The sequence below is a fragment of the Cimex lectularius genome, unplaced genomic scaffold, assembly GCF_000648675.2.
Source record: "Cimex lectularius strain Harlan isolate CLEC.00 unplaced genomic scaffold, Clec_2.1 scaffold142, whole genome shotgun sequence".
NCBI lineage: Eukaryota > Metazoa > Arthropoda > Insecta > Hemiptera > Cimicidae > Cimex > Cimex lectularius.
Window position 1 is genome coordinate 47,710 of NW_019392729.1, and position 14,493 is coordinate 62,202.

Sequence of the window (14,493 nt, forward strand, 5' to 3'; positions counted from 1 at the left end):
TGATGAGCGCCGTCTCAACGCCTAAACCGTTGCGGCCACCGACGCCCCTGAGTTACGAGTTCTTATTTCATAAATCACTTCAAATATATTGCTTCTTTTGAGACCAAAATGATATCATGTAGTGCATTCGATACCACTTCTGTCTTTTTTTTTGTTCCAAATTCACCGGTTCTCCGGTCAACGTTAAAAAGATTCCAGGGTCTGTTATCTTCAGTACGTTTAGCCCAATCTGCCTCAGAATACTTAGGCAGTTTTTGTGTTGCGTCTGTAAGGCGTTTGAATTTTATACATTCGATGAACCTTTCAAATAAGTATTCTCTTGGTAGCCTTCCAGTTAATTTCAGTATATTTAGATTTGAACTGATTGAATGCATCAAAGATCTGAATAGTCAATGGTAACGAAATTTCTTCAATTGTTCCTCATTGGGCTGTTCTTCTTTCTTCAGTTTTTGGATCTGCTACCATTTGAGCAGAAGTCGGCCTGCAGGTTTCCATATGAAATCTTTTCAGTACGTTTACCACGAAATTTTCTGGCTAGTTATTATTCCAACGGGTACTAGTTTATATTCCAGACAATACTGAATTTTTCCCAAGACTTCAATCTCAAATCTTTCGCACGATATTTGTTGTTTGAAAATGACATTACGTCCTCAACATATAGCCCCAGGCTATTGGCTTTGTGTTTCTTCTCTGGCTTTTGTGAAATATGTTCGTGGATCAGACTGGGAGGGTCGATTTCCAAAAGTGCTTTCTGTAGCTTAAAATCCCATTTCCAGGTCTTCCTGATTATTTTAATCCACAGTAAACGCACTTTTTTCCCTTTCATTTACTCAGACAATTTACGTGCTTTCTTCTTCTTCACCTTTTTTGCTTTACAACCCTATTTATTTATTATACATGATGACACATTCATGTATATAATATATTAAATAGAAAACACTATCCAAACTTTTTAATAATTCTACAACTCTCGCTGTGGGTTTTTGTATTAATGTACAAAACCATATGTTATTGTCTATGTGATAAGTAATAATAATTATGATACAGTATTTAATTAGTACTCAATAATTCTATAATGATATGTATAATGTATTACAGCCATGGATGACAACGATTTTAGTCTTTCATCACTTTTTTAATGCTGTTTCGTCACATCCTGACAAATTTACGTGGATTCAAGAATACCAGTGCGTATCCAGCTTTTTGTGGTAAACATTCGACAAGGCTAGTAGACTGTTTATGTAAATTTTGTAATTTTTCCTGTTGGTTAACGGTTAATTATAACTCGTCACCCTAGACAGAAAAAAAATCAACAGTGGGACGTCATCTCGAGTCAGACATATTATTTACGCTATTTACACGCAAAACATTTAATTTACAGCGATAATTTAAGTATGGAAGTTGCGACCGTTAACTAAATGCCACCTATCCGTCAATAAACGTCTACTTGCATAGGCAATTTATAATTTTCACTGAGTAAAACAAAAACCGGAGGCTTGTAAATTCCTCCCCCCCCCAAACGTTATGCAGAACACAAGAAATGTCACAATTCAGTTGCACGTCTATTCCGAAAGGTACCAGATGCACCAAGGAGACCAGTTGCCAATAGGTGCCAGTAATGGGATTCCTCTAATTAAGCTGGCTGATTACGAACCATGCATTACCCGGTGTGCGGAATTGGCTGCCAATACAATTAGGATCTAACCCACACATTTATTAAGTATTCAGCTAGTTGTAAGTTGAACTTACGAACGTGGCCGGCGACTTCCCACTCTTTCTCCTGCGAGGCCTTGCTTCTTTATTTACGCGGGGTCACTCGAGCCACTTCTTCATTCTGCCATATGGAAATTTTGTTTTGATATAGACAAACAGACCTTGAATGCTCACCTTCTAATTTGTGGAAAAAACCGATACAGAAAAATGATTGAAAAAACAAAACTATTTTAGATGAAAAACAATTAATCACAACGTTTGCTTAATATGTTGGAACCGTGAGGGGGTAATTCAGAAAAACACGTTTTTGAAACCCACTCACAACAATGTCACACAAAACCAATTTGACACCACAAGAATAGCATCACACTTTATGCTCCGAAGATGACTCAAAGAAAGCTCGAAACGTCAATTAATCAAAAGCGATGAACAGCAAAACTGATAGAATCAAAATTTTCTGTAACATCAATAGATTGCTTTCGATTGAAAGTCATTATATATTTAGTTCATATAGTTAGCTTTTTTAAGGCTCATATTGTACTGTCAGAATGATTCAGCATAGGTGATTCAATGCACGTTGTGCTCTTATAAAAGTTTTTAGGTTGGATATTTTCTTCCTTACAGATCAACAATCCCTCGAGACATTAAGTCCTCTGCAAAAGGCTTGAATGCTGAAAAATTACTCTCTGCCGTGAAATATCATTTGTATACAAAGAAAACAGTGAACAGACAAAACTGCTTAAATTAAAAAACATGTACATTTTAGTTTCTTTTTTCTTATTATTTATTTTATTTCATTTGGGTTTCTCCAAAAATTTTCGGTTGTCTCCGTCTATCGAATGAAATAAATAATAACTTAAAAAATAAATTAGTGGCGTCAGTGTCATAATTGTTAAGGAGTTGACAATGTGACTCATCACTTTAAGATAGAAGTCCAAGGTTCGAATCCCGCTGCCCTCTATTCGAACCCGCCATATTTAAAAGGGGGCTTTTTCAAAAAGACTGGCACCCAAGGGTTCACGTAACGTCGTAAAAATAATAAAATAAAATAAATAAATTTGAAAAACAACGTACTGATGAGAAAATAACATAAATGTTATCAATTTTTGATAACATATTTGTCAGGAATTTAAAATATGAATCAACAGTTAAATTAGGTTTATACGAACTATAATAATAAATATTTAATGTAATACATGTTGTATTAACTGAAACCAACTCATTTATCATAGAGAAAATAGTTAAAACCCACTTTAAAGTTTTCATTGATTCTTACTGTTACACCTAACAAAAGATTTTAAAATTTAACATATAATCAATAGATAATGGGATGAATGCTCTCTGATCTCATTAACTGATAACCTCTCTAGCCTGCCGACAGAGATGTAAGAATAAACATGAAAAGGTGATTTTGTTTTCTCTCTGTATTTATCAAATTGAGATAATTTAGCAGTTTGTATATCCAGTTTTCTTTGCACAAGGGTGAGGTGGAAACTAAATATAAATTTCATATCAAGTGACCTTTGTGGCAAATTAGACAATCTGATCTGTTTATTAACTTTTTAAACAAAACTAAAGTATTTTCATTTGATTTCAAAGGAAACATTCAAAAGTGCAGTTTGTATTGTGATAGTATTTCTTCAGAACTGGAAACAATTAAAAATAATTGTGGCGTTCAATGACCTATCTTGTTTCTTATGCCCTCCAGAATGATAATATTGTGTAGGCTATTCCCTCCGAGAGATAAAGGATCAAAGCAAAGTTAAATCATTCAGTGAACAACAGGAACTCTTATCATTCGACTGGTGAACCCTGCACGATGATGGAACCAATTGTGACAGCCGATGACAAGAAAACAGTAATGGAAGAACTCCGTGCATTGGTTAAAAGTAAGGAGCAATTAATTCTAAGTTGATTTTTTTCCATAAAATAATAACATTCCAGGTGAGACGAAACTGAATATTGGCGATGACGAAAAGATTTTACTGCGCTATTTACACTACAGCAATTTTGACGCAGAAAAGGCTTTCGCGAAGGTATTTCTTATAAAAAATGATTTTTTTTCCTTTTTGTTAGTTTTACATTTAAATATGTTATAGATGAAAACTGTGTACAAGCTAAAATTGGACAACATGCAATGGTTCGCTACTTCAGTGTTTACAGACAGGCAGAGGATGGCCCTTACTCAGGATGTCCACTGCCTTTTAAAAGACAGAGATCAGCTTGGGCGGAGAGTCTACCTACTCAGACTAGGTGAGCGTGATGTATCTTAATATCTTTATGAATGAATTACATTAGAACAACAAACTAAACATAAATAAATAATTTAAATTATAAAAAAGAAAAGAGATGATGATATTCATTTTTTAAAAGAAACTTTCGTAGATAACATTTTCAGCCATAAATTAATAAAATAATGATTTTTTTTATATGTCTTTATTGTTTAATATATATACAAAGTTTACAGATCGGCAGTATATATTACAGAGCAAGAAAGACGTTCCTCATGTTTAAAACCGTCTGAGGAAAATAATGATTGTTAACCAATAATAATTTTATATTGTTCATTGAAAATAACGAACCATATAAATTGGTAATAAGTATTTTTTTGTATTGTAGGAAATGTGGCAATAGGCAAAGTAGAGCCTTGGGAGAACTTTCAAACGGATGATCTTTGGTTGGAACTGGCAATGGATGAACAAGAGGCTTGGGAGAATGGGCTCGTTTACATATTCGACTTGCAAGGACTCTCTTGGAAGTACCTCAGGTACTTCACACCTCACAATTGCAAAGTCGCTTCTGCTAAAGCCGAGGTACATTGCTTTTGAATACCGTTTGAATTTGATTTGTACCGGATTGATAACATGTTTTTATTTTCAAGGGGATTCCTGTTAGGAAAATGGAGTACCATGTGGTAAATTCAAGTTTCCTTTTGAACAGCCTAGTCACTATTGTCTTTCCATTCCTTAGCGGATCTACTAAAGAAAATGTAATGAACGTAGTTTATTGTTTTTTTTTTATTAAATGTTAATCTATGCCATATTTTTTAGATACACTTCCATAAGTCAAACTGGTCTTCCCTTCATAAATATGTAACTCCTGATATCCTCCCAGTAGAATACGGCGGAAAACTTCCATCTTTGAATTATGATGAATTAAGAAATTATTTATACGAGGGCGAAGATAGATTAAAAGGTTAGTATTTGATAAAATTTAACCAATATGAAATAAATATGTTCAATTTTTTTTTAGAACTTGTGACTTACGGCTATGAAAAGTGAATCATATTATTCGTGTGAGCTGGCTGTTTTATCGTATTACGTTAGTTACATGTGGGCAAAATCGACAAATTATACTTTTTAAACTGTAAATGTTATCAGTTTTTTAAAACCTGGCAAAAAAGACATTTCGTTGAAGCAAACGTATAAGCTTGTGTAATTTATTTATAAGCAATAATGTATGTTACTCTTTTATTACTATAAATACATGAATAAACTATTATTAATGTTATGTTTATGAAAAGTTCTGTTACAAGTTCCCCTTAAAATCCATATATTTATTGATCTCCTGATTTTGTGTTTTTATAAAATTTGGAAATCTATAAATAAAATTATTTGTATTTAGTTATATTTGAATTGTTCAAATAATTCAATATTTCAAAAAACTGTCCTTTTGTGCGTGAAAAGGCAATTGTAACCCGGTTGGACATCCCTAGGTACTCGAGGTATAGTTTTCGACCAATTCACATAATTTATATTACCATGATTTATCAAAAACTGACGGAAATTTATGTCAACCATTATTATAAATAAAAACAGTTTTATTTAAACTCAATGGAACTATATATGAACATTGGTGGTTCTTATGCTTTTGACAGCAGTCAATGTGGGCCATTTTGTATGAATCAGCCGAACAACTTCACCAGAATCAACAACATTGTTGTATCATGGTTAAGTGGAATAATGAAAGGTTTTCCTTAATTAGCTATGTTTCTCTATGCATTTCATAGACAGTCTGGATTAAACAATAAATTGCATGCCAAGCCATTAAAATGAGCAAGATTGGAAGTGTTCAATGTTCAGGACGTTAAGTTTTCATTAAACTTGCAGATTTACTCACAAATGTATATAATAAAGCAAACACAACAAACAGACTCTAATGAATATTCTGTTTGTAAAGCTCATAAGTAGACGTTGAAAAGTAATTTAGATATAAGGAGATTTATTGTTGTCTAACAAAAATGTTAAAGTCCAATCTAATCTTTAACGTTTTTGTAATAAAAGATTAATAATCTTGTTTATTTGTCAAATTATTATCTTAAATCAATTGGTATTTAAGACAATATTAGGATAGCTGATAATAGACATTGTTTGTTTTAAATTATCATTATTTTTCAAAATTGTAAAGTGATAATGCTTCATTTGTTCATTCAAAATAACTTCCTTTAATAATTATATAAATAAGTGTTAATGATAATAGGTAGCAAAGGAGGATGGTAGTGCGCAAAGTATACCTGTCGGTAGATGATCCTCGGAAGACCTGACTTATAGAAGAAGGGTTATTCTCACCCGGTTAAGAATAGGCCATGCAAGATGGACATACGGACACTTACTTTTGGGGCAAAGCCAGCATATGTGTCTGGCGCAAAGAAAGATTAGGTGTAGGTGTGATGGAGGAATATCGAGTACTCCACTCTCCTAACTGAGCCAATGGTATGTAAATGAGTAGGACTTTATTTAAGAGTGAGTGAGAATGTGAATGAATTTAGGAACTAATTGCATTGGGGCTGAAATGACCTAGCTTGGCTGTGATAGCCTCCGGAGGCCAACCTCGCCGGCACAACCAAGGTCTGACTCCAGTCTACCAACACGAGGGGTGGGTGATGCTCGCTACATGCCAGGAACTGATTAATAATTGTAAATTACAAAAGTTGGAATTGCCGGTGATCTGTGAGAAGTAATAGTCTCAACTATGAACTTTATACAAGCTTGTGTGTATGTACAGATTTGAGCTTAAATAAATCAATAATCAGTACTGTGTTATTAAATGTACAAAACACTTTATTGTTAATTATTCCAGCTATTTGTAATTGTTTTGACCCGACAGATTTGAACTAATGAAAAGAAATTATACTATTATTTACAAATTATACTACAATTTGATCATTACGGTTTGTCCTGGTCTGCCAATCCTCGGTGTGCTCCTTCAGCTGTGTTTCGGCATTTCATTATTTCCGTTACTGCTTACCAGTTATAGCTTGGATGGTGTGATACAATTAAAATTTGGCAATAAAACAAATTGCTAGTGTTCTTGTTTTTAGTGTTTTTTCCTTATCAATTGAGTAAATATCATTCAATGGAAGTCGTGTTTTCTGGTCTTTTGAACCAAGAGTTGTCATTGCCTGAGATACACCAACTCAAATGCAGAATCCAAATGGTGTCGGGATGCAAACCATCTTTGATGCCTACTTTCCTTCCACACAGTCAAATTTTTATAAAATGACAGATCCAAATAGTGTCTGGATGTTATCGATCATCCTTGTCTGTGAATTTTTTTTCTGTTTAGAATAGATAACATCCAGCATCCAATCCTTCCATCAAAAGTCCTTAGACAGATTGTCAAAGCTCCTTATTACGTCACTAACTTTTCTATCCACAACGACCTCAACATTCCTTTTATCAATTCCCGCTTTCAAAAATTTGTCATCAACCTCTCAATCCTTCCTAACCGTTCTACCCGTGACCTCTGTTCACATTCCCATCTCGATAACCCGCCACGTCGCGTAAATCGACGATGGCCTCGGGACCTCCTTGCCTCTATTCCTCACATTGAATGCCAGCACTGACTGGTTTCTCATGTCATGTGTCCTCCGGGTGCAGCGCTGGCATTATTGTTAGTGACGTGTGAAAATAAAGTTGTTTTTAATCACATTTGTAATATGTACGTATATGTATACAGCAAAAGTCAAATAATTTAAAAAAATATAGAAAAGACGAGGATGATTAGAAATTGTCACTCTACGTAGAAATATGTTAACATAAATTGTCTTTTCAAAATGTTGAAAAGGATTATGGTTACTAGGAATTTAGGGTTCCCCAAGAACTGCAGATTCCTGACTTGTTTTACTTTCCTAGTTACTTAGTTCAATGCAATCGACTAATCCTTGTGCTAAGGAGTGTCATTGACTATCGTTTCAACAATTCCTTTCTATGGGAATTCTTTATATTCCATGTTTATGTCTCCATTGAGTGGTTGTTTTCCATTCGAATATGTTATGAGTGGCTGTATCTTCCTCCCTATTGCATAACCTAAATATGGGGGTCATCACTGATTATATTTTCTCAGATGCCAATGGCCGGTTATAGTCCTACCATACACCTCTGATTTCAGTGAGTACAGGAGCAGTGAGTTTGACAGTATTGGTTTGGTGAGTATAACATCTTGCACTTCTAGAGTTTTCTACTTCTCTTTTTCTCTTTTTTTGGATCCATTCTGTGATGAGAATTCTGGTTATTTTTGTCTTACCAAGAATTGGTTCAGGACCTATACTGAGATAGTTTACTTATGGACTAATTTTTTACAGTTATCTAGATGTCAAGTATTTGTACTCATTATTAAACTGAAGGAAATCTCGAAATGCGTTTTTCAACGTTCCACTACGGTCTACAATCTGTGTTGAAAAAACACACTTGTAGATTTTTTTCAGTTTAATGATGAGGAGCTTTTAAATGCTTTAAATTTGGATAACAGCAAAAAACAATATTTGCTAGTAGAACTATATTTTTCATCTATTGAACTGGTATAACCATTTTTTTAAAATATTGCCTTATTGTTTTCAACATTGGTAATAAATGATTATTCGGAAATCGTGAGATGCGATCTGGTGTGACGTAGGTTTAAAAAAAAAAACATTTTCTTTATCGTGCCAACGTTTCGATCTTTATTGAGATCATCTTCAGGGCCTGGGATTTACAGACATTGTTTAAATTTAACAAATACGTGGAAAAAAGGGAATGTATACAATGCAAAAAAATATTTTATATAAAAAGTAAAAGTGAATTTATACAATGCAAAAAAATATTTTATGTAAAAAATAAAAGTGAATTTGTTACATTTAAACAATGTTTGTAAATCCCAGGCCCTGAAGATGTTCTCAATAAAGATCGAAACGTTGGCACCATAAAAAAAATGTTTTTCTGAAACCTAAGTCATACCAGACCGTATCTCACGATTTCCGAATAATCATAGACTAACGGTTACTAATCACCACACATTGGTAATAGAACAAATTTTATAATAGATATAAAATTTTAAATCTTTATCATTATTTAGATCATGAATTATGTCGAGTAAATTAAAAAATTCAGTAAACAGTCTAAGTTAAACCAAAAGTTAGAATTTAATAAATCAAAAACATTTTTTTAATTAAGCAAAGATATCATTTGCTAGAGCACCATGTATATAATTTAGGTACTCTGGTAGGGCCAGAGAAGTTACAATGTACCTCGATCTCGAGGTTGAAACTATCCGACGACCTGAGTTTGATCCTATCCTGCCATTTCTCCCGAGGTATTTTCATTATAGCAGCCCTTGGGGCGAGTTCAATGGGGCAATCGAGTTTCGCTTTGATTTCCAGAAAAAGAGCGGGCACTAACTCCTCGATCTCCTGCTCCTCCTCGGGCATCCCGCCGTCTTCGTCCTGGTCGAGCTCCTCCTCGACGCGGTCCTCCTCCGGTACCGGGATCAGCTCCCCTTGTGACCTGCTCATGTATTCGGAGTTGTTCATGCACCCGTAGGAGAGGCAGCCGAAATGCTGGAAGCCCGAGTACGAATACGACCTGGCCGGGAGTAACTGAAAACAAACTGGTCACGTTAAACGGATGTGGATATTTTAGCGAGTCGGCTTACATGTTCGTCGAACATGGCTTTCTGCCTGAACTTTTGAAAGTCGTACAGCGCGTACAAATTGCGCTTGACGACGAGTCGTCTTAGGCTGTGGGCGATGTTGCGGAAATGGTTTTTGAAAATTTTATGCTGCTCATTGCCCAAAGAACAAAACCAGGCTCCGTGCACTGTATACACAGATATGAGTTTGTAGTTTCCTGAAAAACGAGTAAATTGGCTTGTAGTATACAAACTGTCCTTCATACGCCAATAAACTAAAACATTGTTGTTAAGTTATTTTTGATAGATAATTACAACAATAATACATTTTAAAACTGTATTAAAATGAGCTATTACATAACGCAGCTAAGGTTTAAAAAATTAGCATTACTAGGTAGGAAACATTCGAGAAAAATCAATTAAAATGTACGGGGTATGAATCATATATACGAATATTGCCTATAAAGAAAACTTTTTCAAGAATCAGTGTGCGGAAATCGCAGGTCTGCAAAGAATATCTCAGAACATTTCTCTGGTTTTCGAGGTACTAAGTCCAGCCAGTTGTCTGATAAAGATTTTCTCTCTTGGAAAAACAATATAAACCCGTTTTAAAAATATCTGTCAAGATCGGGGATGAAAAAGGATTCTTTATCAGAACGTTTAACTACGACGATCCGGAGAACAAAGCAAGCTGGTGGGTATTCATGCTGTCCTAGAAAGGAGTCTTTTGTTATGAACTTCCAGTCATCAGACCGTAAATCCGAGTCTCACTGCGGACAACAACTAAAAATATTAAAGAAGACAATTGAAAGAAAGGCACTAAGGTATGCCTGGTGTCAAAACGTTAACTTGTTAAAAAAAATTCACACTACTTTTTATTAAACTGAAAGTATTTTTATAGCTCAAATTGGACTATTTCCTTTTTTTCATTCTTTCTTTCTCAGGAGTTCCCTCCTGAGCACTGCTGCTGTACAGCTTATTGTACTATATCCCTGGCTCCATTTTTTTGGGGGCTCGCAACACAAGTGTGGATTTGAGCCCCCGGTGTGCCGGTGTTCTTCCATCGAAGAAACTCATTTTTGAAGGGGGTTGGGACCAAATTCAGTGTAGCTGAGATCTGATCCCGCTCCTTCCATTGATGAGTGCCGTGTCAATTTCTTTCAATTGCGGCCACCTTAGGCAGAAAAAGTCCAGAGTCGACGGTGGGGATCGAACCCACGACCGCGGGATCTACTAGCCGAGAGCCTGACGCCTTTACCACTCGGCTACTGGACTAGTACCATAATAACTTGTCTAAGACAGATCACTAATTAACAATAAAAATTTAATGGACGTTATAACACGTTATTTATTATATTGGTGATTGTCAAGATTGCCCCTTCATAATACATTTTTTTGATAAGTGATGATGCTGGGTTATTTTTCACGCATTCTTATGTCTTAAGTATAGTAAATTCAACACGACTTTTTCTTCATTGTTTCAGTGACTTTGGCAGGTAATCTAATATAAAGGAGAAGCATGTAGTGCAAAAATGTCGGACGTTAGGCATGACCGAACCCCGATTTACAGTCTTGAAATAAGCGAAAGAGATCAGCGGCATAAATTGTCAGATCATTTCAACACTAAAATGACGAGGTAAGAGACACAGTGGCAAGTAAAACTAATTTTCCATCGTTTCTATTACCCTAAAAATTCTTTCACAAATAGATAAATAGCTGTTAGGTCACTGAACCAAACCAATTACTACATGTTTTGACCGTGTATTGCAATAAACAGCCAATTTACTCATGCGTTCTATGTAGAAGTAATATAAAAAAAACTAAAATTACAAGGGTAAGTAATTTTGGGAAAATGAAACTTTTATCTGTCGTTTACCTGATTCGGCTTCGAAGTTTTCCTGTATTATCTTTATCGGCGTGATCCTGTCGTGAAGGCAGTCGAGAATGTCGACCAGCTTGGCTCCGGAGACGGACGGATCTTTGTTGATGCTTTTTTCAACGACGTCCTCGAAGTAGTCCTGGAAGGCCCTCGCGTTGACGCGGATGTTGATTAAGCCGACTTTTGTCCTTTTGATCGGCGGCGTGTCTATGTACTCGTCTATCATATCGACCAGCTGCCCGCCGAACATGGAGACGAGCGGCTCGGGCCGGAATGCGTACCGCCAGACCAACGCGTATGTCATTTCATACTAAAAATTAAATAGAAATAACTGCTGAGGTTTAAGTCCAAGACGACGATTTTGGATGGCAACTTACGTCGAACTGGACGTGTTCCAGGTAATCGCGACCCAGGCACATCGCTTTGACGTCGTCTGGTAAGTGTTGCATCGCCTCGGTTGTCAGCGCGATGTCCTTCTTCATCTTGGGTCCCAATAAAAGGAAATTCTTGTTTACAACCCGTTCGGCTAACTTCTTCCATTTGTGGGACACGAGCCTCACGGTTATGCAGAGTTCGTTATTCTTGATGTAACTGAAATTTTAGCTATGTCAACAAATACGTTACACAGAAATTTTAGAACACTTCACATGCTCATATACGTAGATATTAATTTTACATTGCATCTCTCACAAAGCCTTGCAGTAAAAGCTTCATTGAACAGCAATAGAGCGAGAATGAGCTTACTTCGTAAATTCACTAATTTCGAGGTCCGCTTGACCAATTAATATATTACAATTAATTAAGGTTTTTAGATGAGATAAAAAAGTCAATGGGACGAGCGGGATTCGAACCCACGACCTTCGGCTTGATACGCCGCTGCTTTACCACTTGAGCTATCGTGATCTCGATCCACTCGGACACCAACTTCCAATCTCAACCGCACCTTTTGAATTTTCCTTCCTTTTTACCATTTTTCAAATGTCGTGTAATCGGATTGGATTCTCGACGACAAATGAAATGGCCACGGAAAGCTTTAGTGAAGTATACTTCATTTTAAATCATTAAATTCACTAATTTCGAGGTCCGCTTGACCAATCAATATATTACAATTAATTAAGGTTTTTAGATGAGATAAAAAAGTTAATGGCACGAGCGGGATTCGAACCCACGATCTTCGGCTTGATACGCCGCTGCTCTACCAGCTATCGTGACCTCGATCCACTCGGACACCAACTTCCCATCTAAACCGCACCTTTTGAATTTTCCTTCCTTTTTACCATTTTTCAACTTCGTAAAAATGATCAGAGAGTGTAAAAATTCGGAACATTCAACCGTACGCTCAAATCTTTTATGTACATTTTAAGGCATTAAGTAGTTGTGGTGTACTCACGTAGGAATAACAAGGTTTTTCATAGCAATTAAAATTTGTTTCATCTTATGAACTATGCAAATATTCCTACGCTTATCGTATGGTCGACTTAATTGAACGATGAATGTCTAATTTTAAAAGAGAGAACAAAAAAAGAACAAAAAAAGAACAAACAGATATCTTAAATAAATAGATATATTCTAGCATTTTGATGTAAAAAGAGTTTGAAGTATAAAGATCCTCTAAATCCGTCAAAATTTTGACCAGGCAGAGGTGTGAGATGAAGTCATCTAAGAAAAAGCTCTCGTTATGCGTAAAAGGAAAAATTCGAATTGTTTGCTCTATTTCTTCATGGTATGAGCAGTTCGCCATTTATTTTAAAAGCAACGTTCAACAATGAAAAGATCATCAAAAATCGGAAAAATAGGATGCCAGGAAAAACCGGCAACCAAAAAAATTTTAATGATCCGACTTCTAGACTTCTAGTTTAGTTATTCATTTCTTCGGATATAATGCAAACTGGGAAAAGAGTACAAGGGATACGCTAATTCATACCATTCTGGTTCACAGGGCTTTTGTTAAACTTTTAGGGCCGGCAAACTACTTGGTCATCGCCAGTCTCTTTCCTACATTTGCATTTATTCATTTTACTTATCTTTTTGGGTTTTAAAACTACTTATTTCTTTTCCTTTTTCTCCAGTCAAATTAAAATGTTTAAGGTGTAATGGTGACAAACTTTATTTTCTTATCCTATTGCTAGCATTTCGGGACCTCAGGGCCTCGTAAATTGTGGATATAATAACACAAATACACAGTAACAAGATAAAACATAATAGTCTGGTTAGTGTTTACACTTCCCCGGAGTACCCAATATACCTCGAGGTAATTGCGGATATACCCCCTCCATTCACGGTAATAAATGACATTCACACACCATACTTCGTTCAAACTACCTTAGAGTACTCGTTATTACTCGGGGTAATTGGGGATATCCCCATCCATTCACGCTACTAAATGACATTCACACACCATACTTCGTTCAAACTACCTTAGAGTACTCGTTATTACTCGGGGTAATTGGGAATATCCCCATACATTCACGCTAATAAATGACATTCACACACCATACTTCGTTCAAACTACCTTAGAGTACTCGTTATTACTCGGGGTAATTGGGGATATCCCCATCCATTCACGCTAATAAATGACATCCATACATCAAACTACCTCAGAGTACTCGTTATTCCTGGGGGTAATTCCGACTTAAATAATCGTAACAAATTCATACCTGAAAATTTCCAACAAAAGTTCGGGTGGAATCCTATCGCAAAAACAGAATTCGGGTTCTTCCAAATTTTCTCCGGTGCCCTTTTCCCGAGTCGCCAAGCGCTTCGACATATCAAATAATTTCCGTTTGCCCTCAAGTAATAAACCATTTATTTTTTCATTTCTTAGTAACCGTTAATAAAAGTTGCGCAACATCGAGCTAAACCGTTGCTTAGCAATTTGAATTCGGAAATGTTTGTAAATTTTATTTAAGGCATAAAAAAAGGTTTCTTTCGCGATTACAATTTTCGTGGTATATTCAAAGATTTCCTAAGCTGTTTTGAATTTTTTTAGTGACTATTTTTCTCTTAATAATTTTTAC

The 14,493-nt window shown here is 35.6% G+C and overlaps 2 protein-coding genes across 2 annotated transcripts; one reads left to right on the forward strand and one right to left on the reverse strand.

Annotated features, from left to right (window-relative positions):
* Positions 1–3,212: 3,212 nt before the first annotated feature.
* LOC106668700 (alpha-tocopherol transfer protein-like) lies at positions 3,213–5,056 on the forward strand. The gene is made up of 7 exons (XM_014397674.2): positions 3,213–3,602; positions 3,658–3,749; positions 3,813–3,966; positions 4,333–4,526; positions 4,595–4,702; positions 4,764–4,908; positions 4,966–5,056. Exons 1-7 carry the CDS (start codon positions 3,533–3,535, stop codon positions 4,992–4,994), a joined length of 792 nt encoding a protein of 263 aa, XP_014253160.1. The 5' UTR covers positions 3,213–3,532; the 3' UTR covers positions 4,995–5,056.
* Positions 5,057–9,122: 4,066 nt separating this feature from the next.
* Positions 9,123–14,337, reverse strand: LOC106668865. Its single transcript, XM_014398014.2, has 5 exons — positions 14,134–14,337; positions 11,854–12,067; positions 11,474–11,786; positions 9,622–9,815; positions 9,123–9,565 (listed from the first exon to the last, which is right to left on the reverse strand). The coding sequence occupies exons 1-5, from the start codon at positions 14,241–14,243 to the stop codon at positions 9,152–9,154; spliced, it is 1,245 nt and encodes a 414-aa protein (XP_014253500.1). The 5' UTR covers positions 14,244–14,337; the 3' UTR covers positions 9,123–9,151.
* Between the last annotated feature and the right edge of the window lie 156 nt (positions 14,338–14,493).